General features: G+C 48.8%; 1 protein-coding gene across 1 annotated transcript; it reads right to left on the bottom strand.

The window, feature by feature from the left end:
- Positions 1 to 1,543: 1,543 nt before the first annotated feature.
- Positions 1,544 to 24,377, bottom strand: LOC135818289 (Bardet-Biedl syndrome 7 protein homolog). The gene is made up of 25 exons (XM_065331644.1): positions 23,931 to 24,377; positions 22,654 to 22,722; positions 21,889 to 21,957; positions 21,028 to 21,239; positions 20,478 to 20,600; positions 19,958 to 20,018; positions 19,454 to 19,477; positions 18,635 to 18,713; positions 17,481 to 17,550; positions 17,006 to 17,046; positions 16,627 to 16,763; positions 15,853 to 16,049; positions 15,183 to 15,288; positions 14,519 to 14,614; positions 12,723 to 12,797; positions 12,175 to 12,237; positions 11,285 to 11,433; positions 10,799 to 10,891; positions 10,006 to 10,089; positions 9,314 to 9,423; positions 5,051 to 5,154; positions 4,237 to 4,297; positions 3,672 to 3,740; positions 2,996 to 3,036; positions 1,544 to 2,404 (listed from the first exon to the last, which is right to left on the bottom strand). Exons 1-25 carry the CDS (start codon positions 23,964 to 23,966, stop codon positions 2,267 to 2,269), a joined length of 2,307 nt encoding a protein of 768 aa, XP_065187716.1. The 5' UTR covers positions 23,967 to 24,377; the 3' UTR covers positions 1,544 to 2,266.
- Between the last annotated feature and the right edge of the window lie 262 nt (positions 24,378 to 24,639).

Below are 24,639 nucleotides of genomic sequence, written 5' to 3'. Positions count from 1 at the left end.
TTATCTACCTGCTTTTCCCATCCGTTATCTTGAGTCTGAAACACTGCACTGGGTAAGATACGAGAGTGACTTTCAACTATGAACTTTCTTCAGAACACAATTGGTGCTTCGTACATTTCGGAGTAGTGCTTTTGTGCCTCAACTCCACTTTTCTGTTCTACTTCTTTTTGCGTCTTTTAGCGCGCCCTGCTTTTAACACCCCGCTTTCTGCGTCTTGAATCTTGATCCTGACTTTTTCAACATATTTTGCGTCAAAGACGATTTTAACTGTATCACATCATCAACTCTTCAAGAATCATCCATGTAATGTGCAATTGTACTTGCGCACCAATTCTCAGTATCGATAGTTTCTCTGTAGTTTCTGCATCCATTTGCGAAAGTTACTCTCTAGCTCAGATTCGTTCTATTAAATAGATTTCTTTTAGTTTTTTTTTTGTAGTTTCCGCATCCATCCGCGAATGTCGTCCTCCAGCTCAGAATCGTTCTATTAAATTGATTTATAAACATGTGTGCGTTGTGTGTATTGGTTGGTTGTGGAGTACATGGTCGTCAAGATCTTGAGTACACGCTGCAACGATGGGCGCATTCTGCAGCCACTGCAGTGGGGCCAGCACATGCAGTCCAACCGGGCTTAGTGGATACTTGTTTACAGCAGAACTGCATGGGGTTCAGTGCATGCACACGCAGTCCAGTGACCATGGTGACCGTAGAAGGGAGTAGGGGGATCATGCACTTCAGTCATCAAGATTAGCATGTAATGTCAAGAGTACATAACCCAAGAGTGTGCGACTCCAGCTATGGGGTCTGCGACGGCAGAACTTCACATCACGTGATGAACCCGTACACATTATTTGCACTCTGTGCATGATACTAGTAGATACAGGGTTGTACGCAGCCCAGCTTTGGGTACAACTCTCTTGTGGTCACTTTGCACTGTTTGCCAGCATAACCTTTTGAACCATGTCACGTGATGTGAAGTTCTGCCGTCGCAGCACAGCATAGAGGTTGTGCAGGCAGTTGCACACTCTTGGGGTTATGTACTCTTGGTAATGTGCATGCTACCCATATACATTGTTGTGAAATCCCACCAGAGCGCCCCATCCCTACCATGCGCCCCTCCCTGACTTCTTGTCGGGGAAGTGAGAATCCTCGTATGACTGTGTGAAGTGTGATGGCGTATCTCACTGCAGACGTGGGCTCGACCCGGTTGGAAATGTACGCAACAGCTCCCACCCTCTTCACCAAGTGTCGCACAAGCCCTGGGTTTTAATGGGTCTGTAGTCTGTACGGCTTCCTGCCCTTGACCGGTGTACGAGACATACACACACAGTTTTCGTAGGGTGAGTACTTTTTGCTGTACATGTAGTACCGAATGCAGCAAGTAGGACTCGCCTCTCCCCACCTGGACCTACTCGAAGGGTGGCGGAGGTAGGGGCGCTCTGGCGGGATTTTACAGTACAATACAGACTCGGGTGTGACAAGAACTCCCCACCACCGCCACCCTTTCGTGGCGGCGTGTTTTAGACTGGTGGTGTCCTGTCTGTAAGTCATACAACACGAACACGTAGTACTTCAAGTGGTTGCAGTGCAGTGCACACCGTAGGCATCAGGTGCACTCGCTTAAAACGCCTGATGTGCACCCTGCCTGGATGTCATAACATTATTATTGTGACATAATCCAAACGCAACCTGACTCGTCCAATTACTGTATCATGTGGTCAAATTGTGGTCAAAAGGAAGGGGTGGCCGACGCTGGCCGTGCGCACATACGGGTACCCACTGTTTAGGAGTCGTACACCCACAGTAGGGCCACAGTACACCCACAGTAGGGCCACAGACAACTACTTACACTAAAGGATAAGTCCGTTCTGTACAAGAATTATTAGCTTCAAGGAACAACACATGCACGCCGCACTACGTCTAGCTAAATCGGTGTCATCTACTTCAATGTACACGCCGGTGTGTATTTCCACGGCACCCAGTGTTTCTCTACAATCGCCTACAGCTGTTGCATGGTGTGCACGACAGTTACTGTCGACTGCACGGAGTGACTGGAGCAGGCAACACACCGTGGTGTCATGCAATGTAGCGTGTACGAGCAGCCGGCCTTGCATCCAGTGAATGAACATGCAAGCTCAGTTGCGAGCCTCCACACGGGGGTAAACTGGAGGGGTCATGCAGCCAGCACCAATCCAACTTGCATGCACAGCATGGCCATTCTTCTGCACCGGTCTCCTGTGCACTGGGCCCAGCCTGACACAGGGCATTACTCCTGTGCCAAGTCCTCGTCCTGCCACAGAGATCGGTCGGACGGGTCGCGCATGAAGAAGTCCTTCAGGGCGGCGAGGTCGTACTGGTCCAGCAGACGCAGTAGAATGTTGGTGTGATTCTTGCTGTTGATGTCCTACAGAACACATACAGGACACACGGGTACATACACTGCTTTCATTTTGATCTCTGGGCACCCGCCACCGAAGGCAATGATAGCCGGATGCAGCGGTAGAAGCCCGGGACAGTACATTAGTACTTTGTATTGGGATTGCTCCCAGATTCAACAACTCACTACGTGAATAATTGACCACCAGCTGATTGAAGCCTGGCCTATGCCACCGTGACTGTTTGAAGGCTTCTTGCCAGCGACTCCCTACTTTTTGGTCTTTGCTCGTGTTGTGATGCATACAATCATACACATCCGGACATGACATGCATGTACTGCAGAATGTGTGAACTGGGTCTTTGTAACCGTTCATGAGAAGGAAAGGAAGGTCAGGGGAATAAGAAGAGGTGCCCGGATTTGAGCACGCAACCTCTCCATTGACAGTCGACTGCACATACCACTGCACCATAAGGGACAAACATACACACGCGCGCGCGCGCGCGTGCGCACCCACACACCCACACACACACACACACACACGTGCACACACACACACACACACACACACACAAGCAGCAGCCCGGCAACAACAGCAGCCGTAGCACTTGTGTAGCTCACCTCCATCTTGTAATAGTCAATGTAGAGATCTGTGATGACTCGTGCACCAGCAACAGCACATAGACAGTCAAGGAAAGTTTGTACAGGACTGGAGACCGGAATGATACATGCAACAGCCCGGCATACAGCCAGTGGACACACACCCAATGCCCCATCATAGCCAGACTAGAGACAGCAACAACCATTACATCAGCACACAGCTTCACAGGGGGGGGGGGGGGGGGGTGTTCCGTGGAACCCCCTAAATTTCGTAACTGTACTACTAGATTTTTGTTTTTACTACCATATGCATGTATCAGCTATTCAGTTTTGGAAAATGGCCTGTGGAGATCTCTGGGTCCGCCCCTGAACGGCTTACACAAAATCAACAGTGCTTGCTCCCCAGCAAGCCAAGCAGCCAGCCCACGGACTGTTCAATGGGCAGCCTAAGAAAAAGGACAGCAAGACTAGAGATACAGTCAGACCTCGCTTAACCGCACACATCCGTTTTCCACAAAATATCCGGATAGGCGAGGGAGCCGGATAACCGAACACCGGTTATGTTGGAGGCATCGCGTATGGTGTAAATCTGTAACCAGCTATGTTTTTCCGGGTGGCGAGGGATCCGGATAAAAGAGGGCCGGATACGCGAGGTCTGACTGTACGACAACATGTACAGCTAGTTGGAGAAGGATATCATAGAGACGCTCCAGCACACTGCTAGCTGCGGCCATTTCACTTTGCTTCTTGATGTCCTCACCGGTAGCTGCATGCATGCATGGAACAAGAATAGAACGATTCACAGGAGCCGTAAAGGACACACAGCCCCTTCTTCCAAAATCATCCTGATTCAACATGATCATACCGGTCAAACGCAACAAGTATTGTACAACACGTTCACACCAGGGAGTAGTAAGATACCGGTATTTTACTACTCCCGGGTTCATACTCTCAAGCACCATCTATAGGCCTCTCTTTAACGCACATTGCATACAAAGCAAAAATGGCACAGAATGGTAGTTCGATCCATTGCCTTGAAGTTAATGTACCGGGTACAAGTACAGTGAAACTTAAGCTCTTTCTGACACCTCACATCAGCCATAACAGTAACTAGTGCAGGGCTGGCTGCGGACAGCCGTATTGCAAGACAAACAAGTGGTGGTGTTGACGTCGTCGTCGTCGTTGTTGAAGTAGAATCCCATTCATGGGTGGTTCATACCCATGGCTGGTTGAGGTTCCGGAGTGTACAAAAGTTTTCTTACCAAGGATTTCTTTATATTCGGGTGATGTGATCATATCACTGCCTTCAGACATTTCCACTTCCTGCCAGGTTGGAATGATAGAACCGTGAGCAAAAGGAAGAGAAAGCACTGAGAGTTACGCTGAGGCAAACACTAGTCAGGTGCGTGTTTGTGCTTTTTAAACACTGGAGGTTGCAATCTGATTGGCAGTTACCCGCATAGCATTATAGAGTTTGCACGATTACATCATCGGTTGAGAGCTTTGTCAAAGCCCCAGCATATCGATGCACTGGGCCAGCAAAAACCGCCCACTCATGCTGTATACTTATAGCTTCCGTAAGTGGTGGTGGCCTGTGGTGGGGGGGGGGGGGAGGAGCAGTGGTGGGGGAGGGGTGGGGGGGGGGAGGGGGGAGGAGCAGTGGGGGTGTGGTGTGTGTGTGTGTGGGGGGGGGGGGGGTAGCAGTGGTGGTGTGGTGTGTGTGTGTGGGGGGGGGGGGTAGCAGTGGTGGTGTGGTGTGTGTGTGTGTGTGTGTGTGGGGGGGGGGGGGGGTAGCAGTGGTGGTGTGGTGTGTGTGTGGGGGGGTAGCAGTGGTGGTGTGTGTGTGGGGGGGGGGGAAGGAGCAGTGGTGGTGGTGTGTGGGGCTGGGGGGGGGGGGGGCAGTGGTGGTGGTGGGGGAGGGGGGAGGAGCAGTGGAGGTGGGGGGGGGGGGTAGCAGTGGTGGTGGTGGTGGGGGGGGGGGGGGGAGGAGCAGTGGTGGTGGTGGGGGAGGGGGAGGAGCAGTGGTGGTGTTGATGCATACTGACATCCCTGGCCCTGGGGTATCTGGTGACTCACCTTGAGCGCCTGCCAGAGGACGAGTCTCTGGTTCAGTTTCAACTGAGGCTTAACCTTCCGATCAATCAGATCCAGCATCCAAGGCACTGATTCCTCGTTGATTTCTAAACATTATAATTAACAATATGAAGCACCAGGACCACTGCACTAAGCAAATCATTTAAAAATAATTCACAATAGTACCGAGCTGCAAGATGAATTACAGTGAACAGGCGTACAGTGAGGGATAAAGTTGTGAGTCAAGCAATTAGCAAAAATACATGCACCGAAGAGTCGACTCCGGCTCTTTCTCAATGATAGACATTTGATGGCAAACTGTCACACCACATGCAGGGATGCACTAGCGACTCACGCAGTGTACATAGCGCCCATGAGCGGCTCCGCTGCATACATAGCGCCTATACGCGATTCCGCTGACTCACCGCCATGACATCATTCCGCGGCATAACGTCTAGACCATACGAAATCATTCCGCGGCATAACCTCTAGACCATAACCAGATACTACAATGGCCTTTGAAATACGTACAGAACTGAGTCCACAACCGGGGCGGGCCATTTGTCAGATTTTCGAAGTGTTCACAATCTACCACTAGTATCACCATGGTAACATAACCCCCCAGAGTGTGCAACTCCCACATACCCTGCTGTCCCGACAGAATTTCAAGTTGACGTCATTATTAATGACGCAATGCTCCTCGCACCAGTGATTTACAACATGTGTACGGGTGTCAACGCATCACACGTTTTTCTTTGCAATAATTTGTACAGGATCGATCGGCTTCGGTCAACCACAGGTTCCGGATTCGTCTGATAATCCGTGTACAGTGCGCATTGCATCATCAAAATGATGTCAACTTGAAATTCTGTCGGGACAGCACCCATAGTGGAGTTGCACACTCTGGGGGGTTATGTACTCTTGGTATCACTGGCAGGCCCAAGGGCTTGATGACACAGTAGAGAGGAGAGTGGGAAGGTGTGTTGTTACGCTTCGCTTTAGAGTTGTGTTGTGTCCTACCCCAGGTGGGTTCTACTCGGACTCATCCAGCTCGATCACACACACACTCGAGGCCATTACAGATTTCAATTCGTCTCAAACTCCATATCCGAAAAAGACCAAGCTCACGTGCGAGCATGCGCACTACATACATATGGTCCATGTCCAGGACATGACAATTTCCCCCTCACTAGTTGAGGCGAAGCATCTAGAACTATGCAATAGTAAACATATCAAGATGCAATCACAAAACTCACAACTGCCGAGACATAATATTTCATGATACACTATACACCATATATACACCATAAATATATAATTATATACAATATCCAGCAGAGTCCAAAATATATCATTTAAACTCTACAGACTAGAATAGGTCCATATGAACTGAGTGTTCTGAACGTCAATCCTTGAAACGAACTGGTCGAACAGTAGCGCGGGTTGACCGTCGTTCAGCTTGCGGTGACGACGTCTTGCTGTAGCTGGCACGTGAAGTGCTAACGGACGCAGACTCACTAGTACCGGTTGTTGCTGAGACCGGCGCGCCTAGCTCCGCTGCCGTTGTTGCTGAGTGACGGTTGTGACGGAACCTGAGCTGTTAAACTTGCTCCACTCTGCTCAGACGCCCCTGCATCGAACTGAGGGATTTGCCGAGGACGGAGCTGGTTGCGATGGCGTTTCCACATTGCATCACCGACTTGTATCTGATACGTCATCGGACTGAGAACTGCCGTGACCACGGCTGGGGCCCACTTATCTCCTCCTTTGCAGAAATTCAAAGCCAGGACAGCTTGGCCGCACTGAAATTCCGGGGTCCCATTGCCATTCAGCAGATTTCTTCACCAGATTGTACAGAGGTACCATTATTGTTGCGAAATGAGGTATGAACCGTCGCAAGAAATTCGCCGTTCCAATGAATGATTGAAGCTCGATAACATTCGAAGGAGCCTTAGCGTCCCGCATTGCCTCAATCTTATCCGCTGTAGGAGCCACACCAGCACTAGAAATCGTGTGACCCAGGTAGGAAATCTCATCCATCATGAAATGAAACTTACTGGGATTAAGCTTCATCCCGACCTCCTGTAGGCGACGTAGTACCCTGATCAGGTTGTTGTGGTGTTCATCCTCATCCTTCCCAGTAATCAAGATGTCATCCACATAGACGATGCACCCAGGCAGATCTGCCAATATGGATTCCATTGTGCGTTGGAAAATTGCCACTGCCGAGTGAATGCCAAACGGCAATCTCACGTATTCATACAACCCCTTGTGAGTAGAGATTGTTGTGTACGGCCGAGAAGCTGGATCAAGCTCCAGTTGGTGATAGGCTTGGGAGAGATCCAATTTGGTGAATTTATCTCCCCCCGACAATTTCGCTAACATTTCCTCAATAGTAGGTAGCGGGTAGTGCTCCAAATCAGACTTGGCATTGATTGAGCGAGAGTAATCAGCACAAATTCGGATACTACCATCCGATTTCAGTACTGGCACAGTAGGCGATGCCCATTTGGAGTGCTCAACTTTGCGAATAACTCCCTCTGCTTCCAATTTCTCCAAAGCCTCCTCATACTTCTCCGTGATAGAGAACGGTACGGGACGCGCCTTGTGGAACATTGGATCAGAATCATCCACTCTCAGGGTGATTTGAGCCGACCTCAGCTTGCCAACCTGAGTCGTATCGAATAGCTCCTCCAATTCCTCAATGAGAGCTCTCCTCCTACCATCCATTTGAACATGATTGACATTGACAATCTGTTTCCACGGTAGAGTAAATTGGGACAACATATCCCTGCCCAACAATGACGGACCACCATTATCCACCACACGGAGTAGTGTTGGTTTCTCCACACCATCAATGCTGACATTGAACTTCCCTTCACCAATACATTTGATTTCTGCCCCAGAAAAACCGGTCATGCGTACACTCGGTTTGGTTAAATTTGTACGAGACACCCCAAGTGACTCAAAATCATGGACAGAAATGATTGAAATGCCACTGCCCGTGTCGATTTCCATTACAACAGGAACATCATTCACAGCAATTTCCAATTTGTAGGAGGGCACAGATTTGCTCTTCAATTCGCCCTGATCCGAAATGTGGAACATTGGCATGCACTCAAGATCAGCAGATTCATGCTCACCTGCGTCATCAGTCACAACATTGTGCACCGACGCGCCTGGCGTAGATTTCTGCCGACAAACACGCTCCAAGTGCCCCTTCATGTGGCAGTGACGACACTCAGTGGCCTTGTGTTTGCACTTATCCGCCAAGTGTTGAGTAGACCCACAGCGGTAGCACAATCTCTGCTCTCGAGATTGATGAGATTGACGAGAAACACCAGACTGCGCCTGCGAACGCGATTCCACTGGCCGGTGATTCACCTTGTGCACTTCCTGCTGAGAGGTAAGCTGCACGGCCGCGCGCGCAGCCGATTCCTGCGTCAAAGCTAGTTTGACGATGTCATTGAACGACTGTGCCGAAGTATCTTCTTTCGTCAATAAGAAATTTCGAGTGGATGAGCTGCTCAAGCCAGCAATAAACTGGTCTCGAAGCGCTCGATCGAGGTGATCAGCAAACTCACACCTCACAGCCAATCTCTTCAGACGAATGATGAAATCCGCAGTCGACTCATTTTCCTTCTGCTTCAACTGATGGAAATTGAACGTCGCCGAAACTTGCGAAATTGCAGGTTGAAAATACTTCCTCAAAAGATCGCAAATCTCCGACAGTTTCTTGTCAGCTACTTTCGCTGGCAGACAGAGGCTCCTCAAAATCGAGTAGACTTCCGCAGACAGCAAACTCACTAATACAGCCTTCCTTTTCTTGCTGGCAGCCAACTTGTCTGCAGCATTGGCCGAAGCAGCCACGGTTCCAATATCATTGGCAAAGAAATAGAATTCAAGTCTTTCCTCAAACTCTTCAAAGTCGCCGCCGGTAAACGGCTGAAGCGATGATATCCGAGCCATATCTTCGTCGCCAGTTGTTGTGTCCTACCCCAGGTGGGTTCTACTCGGACTCATCCAGCTCGATCACACACACACTCGAGGCCATTACAGATTTCAGTTCGTCTCAAACTCCATATCCGAAAAAGACCAAGCTCACGTGCGAGCATGCGCACTACATACATATGGTCCATGTCCAGGACATGACAAGTTGCTTGATGCCCGCAGAAACTCGGAGCTTCCACTAGCGCCAGGTGACCCCCCCCCCCCCTACACACACACACACTGTCGTCTGTAAGCACATGTATGTTCACTGCCTACCTGCTGTGCATCTGAGAGACACGCGCCATTCCAAACCAAGCTTGGTGATGAACTCCTTCAGGATGGCCAGGCTGGACACGTTGTCGGACGCAATGGCAATACTACCCTCTCTGCAGCAGCACAGACAGCATGACAGCCAGAGCATGGGTAGCACTGACGACCGTGACCAGTAAAGGCAGCAAGAGGCCACTGGGTCAGAGAAGCAGCAGCAATCCCCAAGCAGCACGTATGCACGCATCACTAGTATAAACTGCCTTGAATTGAAAGCCGGGTTCCTGATAGTGTCGGCATGCTAGCTTGCCTTGCTTTACAGGGCCTGTGTTTACGAAGACTACAGTAGTATACACAATAATTTTCCACCAATCGGCTCGCAAAGACCACCACAGCCACCACGAGCACAAGGTTTACCTATGAAGAATTGTGTCAACACGTAAATATTATTTTTCATACGACAGTGCGCGCTAACTGAGAAGCTATGGGTTGGATTTCACTCATCATTTCTTCTCCACTACTGGGCAGTGTGCGGCATAATGAAATCCGTGTCGCGTGACCTTTGGTATTGGGGCACTGTGCACCCCTATGCTAGCCTTGTGGGCACTGATCTGTGTGCTGGACCATGGTAACATACCACCGTTGCCATGGTCACGGGGTTGAATTTCATTGAGTGCTGGGTACTGCGTAGAAGGACTTACTTGTACATGGCTTTGACAACAGTGCCGGTGATGGATGAGATGTACTTCAGTTCGATGTCCTCACCGGGAGGCGAGTCGGGTGCGCTATGGTGCACACAGTGGGCAAAGATCACACCATCACATGTTATATGACTGGTAGCAGCAGGCTGTACAAAGTTCTACCGACTCTCCATGGCTCGACTTTCTAAGCTCTCTTTGTCTTCCTCCCCCTCCTCCCCTCTCCAAGGCAGGGGAGCTTGAGCAAATTAACCTCTCTCGATCCGCTACGGCCCAAAGTTGACCCAGCCACAACAACTTGAGCTGTACAACTTCCCCACGCTTTCACACCATCAGTTGACTTGTAAAGTGGCCGGTGCGCAAAAGGAAAATATCCATCACAGCCAACCAGCTGGACAGCTGCGATATCCCCGGACATGACGACTTGCACATGCACATACACATGCATGTGCACACACGCACGCGTGCACACGCCAACATACCGACACACATACACCGACACACACACACACACACACACACACACACACACACACACACACCGACACACACACACACACACACACACCGACACACACACCGGCACACCGGCACACCGACACACACACACACACACACACACACACACACACACACCGACACACGCACACGGACACGCACACACACACCGACACACACACACCGGCACACCGGCACACACACACACACACACACACACACACACCGGCACACCGACACACACACACACACACCGACACACACACACACACACTCACACACACACACAGTTACTTACAAATCTCCTAAATCCGGTAAGCACACTGCCAGCATTTTGTGAGCTTCCTGCACAGGAATTTTCCCCTCAAAATGCAACCAGCTCAGTGGCCTGCTGCGGAGGAAATAGAAAGCAGTGGAAAACAAGAACATCAATTCTGGATGAAAACTACAGGTATTGTTGTGCCTTTAATTTTGTAGTCAGTGCTAGTCACAATGTCTGTCTACACCGCCCAGTATTAGTTAGTGTCACGAATTTGGGACCAAAAAATGAGCCCCATGCTTTTCAAATGTGCCACACTTGTTATGCAATGTTTGCTATAATAAGAATAGGGTAATGCTTCGTTGACTGAAATGTAGCCCAGAAAGACCTAATCAGCCCACCTAGCTGCTGTACCCGGCTCTGTTAAGTGTAAACGATTCACTTAAGAACACCCCCCCCCCCTTCCCCAAGACCCCAAATCCATGGGCAGTTTGTTCCGTAAGTCCTGCAACGCGTTCCACTTACCTCTCCACTGAGTCAAAGTGCTGAATGCTATGGAGGCACAGAGGACGAATGGGGTACTTGAGTTCCCGTGCAACTTTGTACTTGGTCATCGGCGGTGCAGGCACAACAATAACAGAGAGAGTGCCCTGTTGGCCCTCGATTGGCCGAAACTGGAACAAACACAGATGACAAGAACACAGTAGTGGGCGGCGACGGTGCGTATCAATCATTTCTTCTACTATGCATTATTGTACATGTGTATTGTACATGTACAATTGTAATTACCGGTACAAATACTTCCTATTGACTGTTTTCTCATTTTCTCAAGTGCAGCTTTATCGAGCCATACTTTTAATTCTATCGCCATCATAATATTGGGCATCAATGCCCGTTTTGGTTTGCGATGTAAAATAAAACTTCAAACAATGTTTCGACCGATTCACGTCTGTATTGGTATGTGATCTGTCAGTAACCCCCAGAGTGCGGGCAGTAGGATGATGTCATTTGTCAGTAACCCCCAGAGTGCGAGCAGTAGGATGATGTCATTTGTCAGTAACCCCCAGAGTGCGAGCAGTAGGATAGTCCGATCATGGAAACAATCTGCAAACTGCAAACACAACATGCTACCTGGGAGTACAAAGCATGATAATTATTATGACACCGTGGCTGCATACTAGTAATTTATTGCGGCCATGACAAGTCACACGTGATGTCCATGATGACGGTGTTACCCACATCTCTTATAATAATTATCAAGCCAGCTACAGCGATCCGCAGCTAGTCTTGTTTTCAAACCCCTTTTGCCAGCTACAGAATGGAAAGACCATAGGCCAAGTAACACAAAGTGACTTTGTGACAAAGCCTGCCACCTAAAATCGTCCCCGCCTCCGGCACCCGGCCTGTATACCAACCTTGAGCTCAATGCGAGTCGTGTGCACCTGGCAGCGGAGTGTGTAGGACACGAGCGTCTTGTTCTGGACATCACCAACGTACCGCGGTAAACACAACAACAGAAATACAGTCGCGGCATCAGAGTGACATGAGTACGAGCATAGCCAACAGCAACTCTACCAGCAAGACGAAATTTACAGGCAAGACGCACCGGTGCAAAACTGCTCTCTCTCTCTCTCTCTCTCTCTCTCTCACTCTCTCTCTCTCTCTCTCTCTCTCTCTCTCTCTCTCTCTCTCTCTCTCTCTCTCCCTCTCTCACATACACACACAGACAGCAAGACAGACAGAAAAACAGATGGATGCACATACACACATGCCACCCGCCACACACACCCACACACACACCTGCACCACCACCCCCCCCCCCCAACACACATGTATACACATACACAAATAACCCATGCACACATACACAGACATGTCCATTGAACTTGTCAAAAAGACAGCCCACATGTAGATGTACTACAGCCTAGGTACACCAGCAGCAACGCCGGCCCGAGTGACATACCGCTGGGTCTGGCGCGCACTGACTGGCCAGCACTGTGTTCTTATCTAGGTCTACCACGTCCATTGTTGTGTCACTCTGTGCGGCGTACGCAAGACACAAGAACACAACAAATTGGGGAACACACAGGACACATCAGGGCTTATTTTTGCGCATTAATAATGTGTTTTACCACTACTGAGCTGACAATGGAGGCAGAAAACACCACTGCCAACGGGACAAACTTGTGTGTTGCTCATGTTATAGTTTTCTGGTAACATGATACAGTCGTCCCTCTCTAATCCGACATTTGTTTATCCGGAACCCTTGCCAACCGGCGCAGTTTCTGACCAAACCGATTTTTTTCGTTCAATTCCTACATCTTAATCCGGCACTTGAATTCCGCCTCCAGCAGTGACTTTTTGAAACGAATCGCTCAAACTGCACGTAGTTTGATTTCATAATCCGGCAGTCGTAAATCGACTGTGCGTGTGTGTGCAAGAGTACGTATACATGTGAACATGTTCTGTTTTACTTTATCACTGTGTATATTCCTGGAGAAAAGTTGAGAATATAAAGCCGTGCACCAAATATTGGGGTCGACACGGAAAAACCCTGCGTTTTGACGTATGATACATGCATGCAATTGGGTAGGGCCGGGTCAGAGGGCAGGATTTCTTAATCCAGCACCCTCGTTAATCCAGCAGAAAATGCCGTAGCAAAAGGTGCCGGATTAGAGAGGGACGACTGTACTATAATGCTTCGCACAGTCTTGCTGATCCATGTTACCTTTCATGTAGTCTACCTTTGGTCTGGTGATTGTTGTGTATGAATCGCCTGTTTGCTACCGTAAGCCGACCTGTTGCTGAATGCTGATAGCGTAATCAGTGCATGCACGCGTAGGTTCGATTTATGCATAGGTGCTAGACACATTGATGCGAAGATCTACCATGTGTGCTGTGTAGACTTTTGGCGCGTAGCTTGCTGTGTCGATTGTGTGTCATGTGGATTGTTGCATCGCCTACCTTGGGTTCGATCTCGAGTGTGAGGTCAGTTCCAACTTGTCGTGATAGTAGACGTTTTCTCTTTCGATCTTAGAAGAATACCTCTTTTCCTTTGAAGCTCTGTCGTGTTGTCAGTGAACTGGCCGTAAGCAGGCGTGGAGTGGCGTGTTCTCCAACACTTAGTTTTCAAGTGATAGTTTTCACTTCCAATGTCTGAGCTCCCATAAATTAACCTAAATCATTCAAAAAACTGAGTGTAATTTAGGGGTGTGCACGGGTAGTCGGGTACCCGTGCTACCCGCGAGGACCTCGGGTAGACGGGTATAGAATAATACCCGAAGTCACAGATGACATCATGGACAGTGCACGTGTACAAATTCATGTAGTACTCCGCATGTCTACCCAGTGTGTAAGGGAAGGGGTGCATTGTGGTGTTACCATGGAAACATTACCTGATCGGGTACCCGTGCTACCAGCGGAAAACTACCCGAACCCGATACCCAAAGAAAATGCTACCCGACTCAGCACTAGTGTAATTGCCCTGGTAGACCACTACCCCATGTATTGAACAATTGCTCTGTGAGTGAAAACTGCAAGCTACCTAGATTTCGAGTTATATTTGAAGAATTTCAATTCTAAATTTCTAATGCCTCCTAATCAAAGTCATTCCGGCAAACAACTGCCAAGAGAGTCATGTTTTTCCAAGTGGGTAGACCCCCCCCCTCTCACACACACACACACCCTCCCAGGATTCCACGGCAACGTTGCTTTTCTAAATACAAATCGTCTAAACATCATCACTGGACAGCAGCTTACCCGAAGGAACACCATGTCCACTGCAATCTGCGTCTCAATGACAAGGACATAGGTAGAGTCCTGGGTGCTGAACGTGAATGAATCGTGTATGCTTATCTGGAAGTGGTGAACAGGACAATACAAAGCGGCAGATCACGCCTGCTTGTCTCCACAATGTCAATGCAGTGAGAGCTGTGTAAGAAAATGCTGTACAGTCAACTTCGCCAATAACGACTGCGGATATAACGACAATTCGCGAATAACGACAGAATTTCCATGCCCAGAGCAAAGTCCCATCTAACTGTAATCCATATAATGAGACTTCGGGTTATAAGGACACTTCGCGAAAAAGGCCACTTTTCTGATGCCCCGCCGAGTGTTGTTATACGCAAAGTTGACTGTACTCCATTGATTCTGGCCATTCATTCAAGTAAACTGGTCGGTGATCTGCTGCACAGTGTCAGTTCACAGAACTCCCTTCCCAGTCTCAGTCCCCACTCTTTGAAGCCCAACACGGGCTGAAGAGCAACAATTGATGCAGGCCAGTGGCCTTGAGAAGATGATGACACACAGGGTATTCGACTTCAGAATGCACCGTGGTTTGGCTTGGGAAGTTGCACAAGCTTGCATTGTCTACTAAGATCAAAGAAAGTTTCTGGTGACATGATTGTGTCAGTTTGCTTACAAGGCCGTCCGCAATGTACTCGGATGGATTCGTTGGCCGACTTTGTTCCGCCGCCACTTGTCGCTTCTTGTCCGCCAGTTCTATCTCCAGCCGGGCTATCTCAGACCTGGTTGCAGGTCACAGAGGACATGGACACATACTTATCACGTGACATCACACAACATAGATGCACTGCTTTGCAGCAAAAGCAAAATACGTCGGCTTGCACTCGATGGCATTTCAAAGAAATGGGACATCTGAGATTCTTTGAACTGCCCCAAATGGCAGAAGTTGGCCGTATTCTTAGAACACACGTATGTGCACCATACGTGAATACCATCAGAGTGTGTGTGTGTGTGTGTGTGTGTGTGTGTGTGTGTGTGTGTGTGTGTGTGTGTGTGTGTGTGTGTGTGTGTGTGTGTGTGTGTGTGTGTGTGTGTGTGCAGTAGCCTACAGTGATAGTCACACGCTGGTTCACACTGCTCTGTAAACACCATGCACAGCCAGTTACTAAACTCCGCTAACAATGTCGAAACAGCTAGCCGTCCGGAGATTGAGACCACCACACATGTACAAGTACAAGCACCGCCACCCAGTCTTAAGTCAACAGACAGAACGTCGTGCTTCTAAAACAACAAAAAAAACTATTCAATTCATCTATTGCGAAAGAAGCAATGGTAGTGTTACTCACCTCAGTGATGCGACATGCCGACTGTGATCGCCAGCAACCTCGTCTTGCTCTTTCGGCTTGGCCGTCTGATTCAGCATGGTGGACATGCCCGCTCTCAAGCCGAAGATACGGCCGCTGTACGTCGACAAGACCACCTCGCGTTCATCACTTGATCCAACATTGCCACAGCTCACTGAGGAAATGCTCTCACTAAATGTCTGAGGGCGCAGAAAGCAGAAGAGAGGCCAGACAAAGAGATTACGCACCTCTACTTTGTGCTCACCCGTAACCGGCACTCAGCGGCTAAACAAGAATACATGAACATGCATGAAACAGACAGCTACCTAGGAGAAAGGGCCACAAACTACGCTTGCGGCATCACCACAACTTTGAGCATAGCTGGGTGTCAATATTTGTCATGCCCCCATTCACATTCGGACTGACATGTACTTCTCTCGAGTTCACACAGATTTCACTTGAGGAAAAAGACCATGATCATTTACGAGCATGCGGATATAAAAAGAGAGTGAAGACTACAGATAGTGCATGACGTAATATGACATAATGCAAGACATAACAATACTGAATATGCCAAAACAGGGGGGGCTCATCAATTGTCTGCATCCACAATAAAGTGCATGATCAAATTGATCATAGTATATTCAGTATTTGCAGTGAACTTTATCCAATGAACATTAAGACGCGGGGGGGGGGTATGTTTGTGTGTGTGTGTGTGTGCGTGTGCGTGTGTGTTCTACAATGAGTTGAATCGACCTTTCACTGTGCACAACCTACATGTTCGGAGCAGAGAACTGCCTTCCTAGTGGCGGTGTCCAGCCGAAACACTTCAACTGAGCCATCGGAACGGCCCACGACAATCTCCTGTACGCCATCACCAGTCAAGTCAAACGTCGCGATAGTGTCCACGCTGCCTGCATGCGTCAAAACAGCGGCAAGCAGAGAATACCGTGTATCACTGTACAGCAGCTCGTTGTATGGGTACACATTAGTAGCATGTCTGATGAAGCGTTCCGACACCTGTGTACAGCGTACGAGCAAGCACACCCACTCTCCACATGACCCCAAAGACAGTGCCGGGACTTCCATCCCAAAGCACAGAGCTAGCGGCTTGTTTGAAAGTGGTCATCCAAGCAAAGAGGACACGGTTATTTACCTTTCTTCTTGTCATTGTCCACACAGAAGCGGTGTTTTACCCTGCAGTGTATGCAGTGTATGCAGGACAAACGTAAAACATATGCCAAACGTCTCTCTCGATACTGACCAGACGTTCACTGATGGATTAAAATGTGATCTATTCCGGGTCCATGTGTACAGCTCTGGCATAGAATGAATCTGAGTTGACTAGCACACCACATACATATCCACTGGCGCCTGGGCAGGCTCGGCAAGTGCCTGGTTAGCATCAAGAGGTGTAGATACGTACACGCTCACACATTAGATTGCGAGGAGAAACTCGGTTCGTGAGGGCAGCTAACACAAAACTTAGTAATTATTTAATTGAAAGGGCCATCAGTTGAGTTGGTAGTGAGAGTACCTCAATGATCACTCAGTGATCAGGAGCAATTCTGAGCAGCGCATGTCTATTAATAGTGTCGCAGTTATAACGACAGCACTGCGGTTATACTCACGGCCGCTGTGTCCCGACCATTCCGAAACGGCCATCCTGACCGCCGTAGAGGATGTTTTGGCTCGGCGTATCTGAAACAAATAACCGAACATCGCTATTACTATGTCTACAAGCACTAAAAGCTACATTCAACTGAATCCGGAGCCCTGGTGTTGATGCTATGGCTTGTGATCACGCAGAGCAGCAGCACTGCTGCATTGACGCATAATATAATATGTTAGTGCAACTATTTTGGTGCTTTGAGCGGCGAGGAGCCAGTTTAGCAACTCTCACATATGACATTGCACTGCAATCTTATAGACACACATTGAATCTCGTTGCAGTTCCAATGCCCATCCCTTCAAACGCTACATGTATCCGCCAGCACAACACACTTGTGGCTCCACCGTGTGACAGGATCTGCATTAGGCTGCGCTGTTGTGGATCCAATGCAATGTGAGCATTGCACAGGTGATACTTTTGTGCCGGCTATTCCTCCCCCTCCCTCCCCCCCCCCACAACACGCACGCATGCACACACACACACACACACACACACACACACACACACACACACACACACACACACACACACACACACACACACACACACACACACACACAAACACACACACTCGCACACCCACCCACACCCACGCACGCACGCACACGCACACACACACAAACACACACACACACACAAACACACAAACACACACACACACACACACACACACACACACACAGCTGTGGAAAGTGAAATCCAGACGGGTTTTGCATTTGCAACACCGACAACAGCTACACTAATCAGAACCGGTTTGCGGCACTGCAAGTGCACCTACATCCAGATTTCACTGGCTACTACTGTACATACAGGCTCTTATCAGTATAGACTATGGCTTGTTACTAGGGAGGACTGGATTTAATAGGAGACCCTCTCGATTCAGGCTAAAGCCTGTGGAGAATCCATAAATACAAATACAAAAATACAAATATTAGTCAGGCTGGTGTTTCTGCACACTTCTAAATGCATGTTTTAACAGTCTAACACTCGGCAGCAGGTGCCAAGGACAGGCTCTACATGTATAGACCCATGCACATGATAACACCTTGCCCTTATTATTAAGCTGCCCAATCGTGTACAATACACCAGAATGCAGTGCAGCGTCTTCGCTACCTGTTTCTCCGTAGGACGTGAGCACCGATGCCTGTGCTGGCAGCTCGACCTCAATCAACTGGGTCTTCGGGCCTGTAGTCTGTGGAACGCACATAAGAAGAGAATGGAAAAAAAGTAGAACACAAGACAATATTGAAGTCCTGAGCCACAGCTATGCAGCCCATCACACACTTTCTTTTCCTCTCTCAATCGAAGACAATGGGCATTGGCTTCAAAAGATTTGAGAGAGTGAAGTGAGTCAACTTTGTCGTCTTTTGCCCTAACTAGCTTCTTGTTTCCATCAACATATTTCACAATTATTGTTGCGTTTTGAACTTTTGATCCTTCATCGGTGTTTGTAGCCTGAACATTGAATTTGGCCAGCACGTACACAATATAAGTACAAGCATTGATGGATGAAGTCAGTGTGCACCACAGCACCATGCACAAGAACTTGACAGATACAGCCATACCATCAGGCCCGCCGTAACTGGTCCGGTTGGTCAGGGTATCACCGGCCCAGCCCTTTGTCCACCAACACAATCATGTTTCCTATTGTGGTGGTAATTTGTACACATCATATCATACACAATGTGTACTGTGTACCCGCCATATCATACACAAAGTAGAAAGGGCCGTGATACTACCGGACCAATCAAACTGCTTCCGGCGGTCCTGACCATGATGTATACCTTGAATGTGATCACAGCTACAGTACACACCAGGCAAGCAAGCCTGCATCAGAGCGCAACGTGGCATAGAGCAACACACACATGTGCATGGTAGTGCAACGGTGCATAGAGCAACACACACATGTGCACACTAGTAGAGCTCACTTACCCCGTCTAACGACTCCGAAACCAACTGCACATGCACACAGTAAGCAACAACACATACAATCCAGTCAGATAAAGAAACATTGCGCAATTCATTGCAACAAACAGCGCAGCAATGTTTAGTTACTAGTCAGTCACTCAAACGGCAATATATTGCCGCCAGAATGTTTTGCTGCTGAAAAGTGCAAGCGGACAAACCATCACAACGAGTAGCCACCGGCAGACACGGCCATATTGTTCTTGCAGTATTTCATGTGTGAGTGTCACAGGTCTGAGCGTTCAGTGCAAAGCATTGGCAAACAAATGACAGCCCCCCCCCCCCGACCCCAACACACATAACTTTACATGCACGCTGCAATAGGCGCCTATTGTAAATAGCCGCCACATTCATAATCGGGGTTCAATGTTGGTATCCTATAAATCCCAGGGAATGTGATGTCGGGCCTGCAAAGGTTCTGCTACGTGTTAGTGGTAATACCCATAGTGTATAGTGTGAGGTGACTCGTACCGAGAGCATTCGAAGGAGACGATCGGCAGTGGATATAACTGGGAGGAGGACGCTCTCCATGCTGCAAAGTACGCAGAAAAAGAAATCAGAAAATAAGACCTTAACAGGCGACTAATCAGACACGTCGGCATACCAGCTCCGCCCACTACGGAGTCAAGTGAAATGACTCATGCACTTCAGCCAGGCTAGTCAGAAGAACTGGCCGTTGTCAAAGCTTCCAAGGACCATGGGTGAACGGCCGAATGCTCTTATGGTACAATCATGGGAATCTGCGTTGCAAGCATTCAACAATAGCACAACATATTACCCCTTACCCCACACCCTTTAACCCTCCCCTTACCCCTACCTTTCATGTACAGGCCAGCTATGCAGAGTCACAAGTTCATACACGTGTTCGTGTCATTCGGCATTACGTATATTTGTAGAAGACAGATGCATGCCTTGTCTAATAGCCCCTGCTCCCATTCAACACACATCGCCGAGTTCAGAATCTGTGTTTGCGTCTCTGCGTGATTCATACCGGCCGTATGTTAGTCCCGTGATGGCGCGCGGTGGCATGAAGAATCCTCTCTCCTCCGTGGAGTTGAAGATGTGGTTGAGCATGGTGTCCGACGCAACAAACACGTCTTCGTTGTACACGGAACTGAACAGACAGAGAGATTCAAAAACCCAGAGCAGAGGGAAAGGAAGGAACATCAGAGACAGTCCAGCTCCAGCAGGAGCGCAACACAAGCACAGCAAAAGTAATCCGGTGTCCGACGGCACTGAGATCAAGATTTCAGAGGGCATAGGTCCTCTTTGCCACTAACCCTTGCTTCGAATATGCAATTGTAAAACAAGCTCGATGCAAGCTTGTGCACTGCTTCGGCTGGAGCAGTCGAGGATGTGTCACGAAGATGCTGTCTTCGAAGACGTCATTACTCCCTGATGTTTTAAACCCTACTTTGATGCCTGAGAGGTGTACATACATTTGTCTGTAGTGCTTGGTGATCTCATTCTGCCCGGCGGTTGTTTATGATAGGCTTTCCTGCACAATTTTAAACAGCCTGGCTCAACGCCTAGTACCCTACATGAAGTTGACTGGACCGCGCAGGTTGGCGTTGATCTCCAGGAACGGCGTCGACTTTCGCTTCGAGTAGGCCTGGATGTCGGCATGCTCGTCCTCCATGCCCTCAGAACCCTGACCTCCCACGAAGATGACTGCCTTGTCCTTCCCGGATGGTACCATCGTATGCAAGCAGTTCACTGGAGACTTGTCGTAGGCCTTGGCCACGTACGATACCTGATCAACAACACAAAAAGACAAGGCACTGTCACCGTATCTTGACAAGTATACGAAATACGTGCAGCAGTACATATCCTCCCCCCCCCCCCCCGGAGGAGAAATACTACTTCGAAGTACATTCAAGTCCGTGATGCATGGTTGGTATCGAAGCTGCATACAGTGAATTTCAAGCCAACTTACCCGAAGCACGGACGCGGCTTTTACATGGGAAAAAATTGGTTTGCTAAGCTATGTGTGTCGTTGTATCAACAGCGCAGGCAAATGCAAGCAGCTGGTAGCGAGCAAACACGTCTTCAGAAACTCTAGGTGCCTCGAGCAGGGAGTCAGTCTGCTCTTCTGTTGTCTAATGAGGTGTTTGGAAGTCAGAGCCCAGGCACCAAGTCACTACCGAACTATCCTGAGTATAAGCCGCACTTTAAAAGCACTTGTGGTATCATCAAGTCTCCATAACAAGAAACATGAGAGTGCAAATATGTACGATGTACACGGGTACACCACAGCACTCGTACCGCTAATTCACCCAAAGAAGTGCGGCTTGTACTACGGTGGTCAAATTAATGGCGATGAAAAAGGTAGATGTCTGTTTTTCGTGAAAAAAATCTGGGTGCGGCTTATACTCCGCAAAATACGGTATCTCTGTTCTTACATCCACCGCCCGTGTCTTCTGATGTATGCCAAATACCTTCAGTTCTCCATTGCCGTTTCCCACGGCCACCTAGGAAGCAGAGCAGGACACGAAGAGCATCCAAAACAACATACATTTTCTTGGTGTGCCCGCGATTGTTATAGACATTTCCTTCATAGTCACAGGACATGCACATCTCAACCTTATCGAGGCAACACACCGGAGGAAGCATCCATATTCGGGAGGGTCCGGTGGCGGAAAAGTGGTGACCGTATCCCAAATATGGATAAAATGTCCGCGCTGTCACATGACTGTTGAGTAAAAATCACTTTTTCTGATACAGGTTAGTCAGTTTTGGTGAAGGTGGAGTGAATACAAAGGAATGTGATTGGCTCATTGAACCTTTCCGCGACCGGACAACTTATAATTATAGCAGCCTTGGGGCATATTCGACTGTATGAACCAGTGTGTATGTGAGCGGTGCACTTTCGCAATTGGAAGAACCCGGAGTGAAGGCGCTTAGATTGACTCTCACATTAAAGCTAGTGGCAGGTGTGTGTGTGTGTATGTGTGTGTGTGTGTGTGTTTGTGTGTGTGTGTGTTTGTGTGTGTGTGCGTGTGTGCGTGCGTGTGTGCGCGTACGTGTGTGTGTGTGTGTGTGTGTGTGTGTGTGTGTGTGCGCGCAGTAAACTACCTGAGTCCGGAGTCACCAATCGATTCCACCCTTGAATGCAAGTCATACTCAGTGTACAGAGCATACAACAATGTTGTTTCCATGCATCTTACCTTCTGGCCAGTCTTAGCATGGGTTCCACTCACCACCTGCAGGCATCCTTTTGGTACAAAGCTGCCCGCCTGTCAGGTATCCACACACAAAGCACACAGGCCATGTGTACAAGCAGACAGCCAACCACTCATTATTTCATTCAGTCATTCATTCAAACAAACATACATACATAAAACATACAGACAGACAGACAGACAGGCATAAAGGCAGGCCGGCAGACGGAGGGACAGACAAGCGGATGGACAGGATGGCAGAGTAAGGCAAGTTCTACAGAATTTAGAGTACTCAACAAGAACCAAAACCAGGAGTGAGGCACTCATCATGACTCAATGCTGCAGCCAGTTCCCCCCCCCCCCTCTACAAACACACACCTCCCCAGAGAACAATACGATACTCCGATAGCCGCTGCGCCGTTGGACAATGACCACACATACATACATACACACGCACACACACACACACACACACACACACACACACACACACACACACACACACACAAACACACACACACACACACATACACAGGAGACTGATCCATACATTTTGTGTGAGCATATGAAACATCAGGGGATCATATTCATGCGCACATCCGAGCTGAATAGCTCCACAACCCCCCCCCCCCCCCTCCGACACACGGAAATGATTGACTTCATTTATGCAAGGCATTGCAATACCAAGACACCGTGTTGCCAAGAGATTCCCGAAACCAGCTCTTCAGTTATAAGGATTCTGTATGGCTAGTGCTACCGAATGATTGTTCGCTCTTTAATCGTGCTTAATCCACACTATGGTTTATAGTAGGGCTGAGTCGGGTAGCATTTTCTTCGGGTATCGGGTCCGGGTAGTTTTCCACGGGTAGCACGGGTACCCGATCGGGTAATGTTTCCATGGTAAGACCACAATGCACACCGGCCCCTTCCCTTGCGCATTGGGTAGACATGCGTGAATTATTTGTACACGTGCACTGTACATGATGTCATCTGCGACGTCGGGTTTTCGGGTACTATTCGGTACCCGACTACCCGAGGTCCTCACGGGTAGCACGGGTACCCGACTACCCGTGCACACCACTAGTTTATAGATTGGTCGCCCATATCCCATGCATAGTGGGTTTTTTTTAAATCTTGCAATGTTTCAGCATGATTTGCAGGTTTTATTACGGTCGTCAGAGCACTCGCAGTTGTCGATAGTCTCGAGTCGGCTCTGCGAACGTAACCTCAAAGTGCAAACTTGAAGTGTTTTCACAAACCCTGACTGGAGTGGTCAACCTTACCTCGGTGTACTCAATCCTGCTGAGCGCTAGGTCCATTCGGCCGACGCTGCCACCAGGCAACCGCCACAGCTAACACCCGACCACCACCGCCAGCAATAGCCAATGGCCAATAAACACTACTTCTGAGAGCCAAAATCCAAATGGAGATCGTTAGCTTTTCTCTGTGGCGAAGGGCTGGTCGACGCACCTTGCTTTTCCGCCTGGCTTTACGGTTGCCTCATTTGTATCGCAGGACGCTAGTGTTCTCGAGGTGAAGAACACTCCCCAATGTGTACTTGTATTGACACCGGTTCAGATTGGCAGAGGTAATGCGACCCCACCCAGCCGTTGGCAATACTTATCAATAAGGAACAAACATAATTTTCTTTTCGAATTGGCAATGAAAAGACCGGGAACCATAAAACAGTAGGTCGACGTGACGACGCTGATGAAAATTCTGCAGGCCACAAAACTTTTTTCCAGTTTCGAATGGCATTATGTTCACCGAGCTGTGACATGATACTGATTGATAGCTACCGGTACGCGGTAGCTCCACGATCGACCCACCGACCGGACGGCCTAGCTTATTACTATATTAGCTTAGTGCGGCCCTCCCTGCACACGTCACGTAGATCTACGCGCTACAAAACTGACGTCGTCACCACGGTTACTGATGATACCATACTACAATTTTTGTACATTGCAGTCTGGTATACCGGTACAATAGCAT

The sequence above is a fragment of the Sycon ciliatum genome, chromosome 1 (assembly GCF_964019385.1).
Source record: "Sycon ciliatum chromosome 1, ocSycCili1.1, whole genome shotgun sequence".
In the NCBI taxonomy this organism is placed as follows: domain Eukaryota; kingdom Metazoa; phylum Porifera; class Calcarea; order Leucosolenida; family Sycettidae; genus Sycon; species Sycon ciliatum.
Note: the sequence above shows the minus strand (reverse complement) of the source record. Positions and strands in the feature narration are given on the sequence as shown.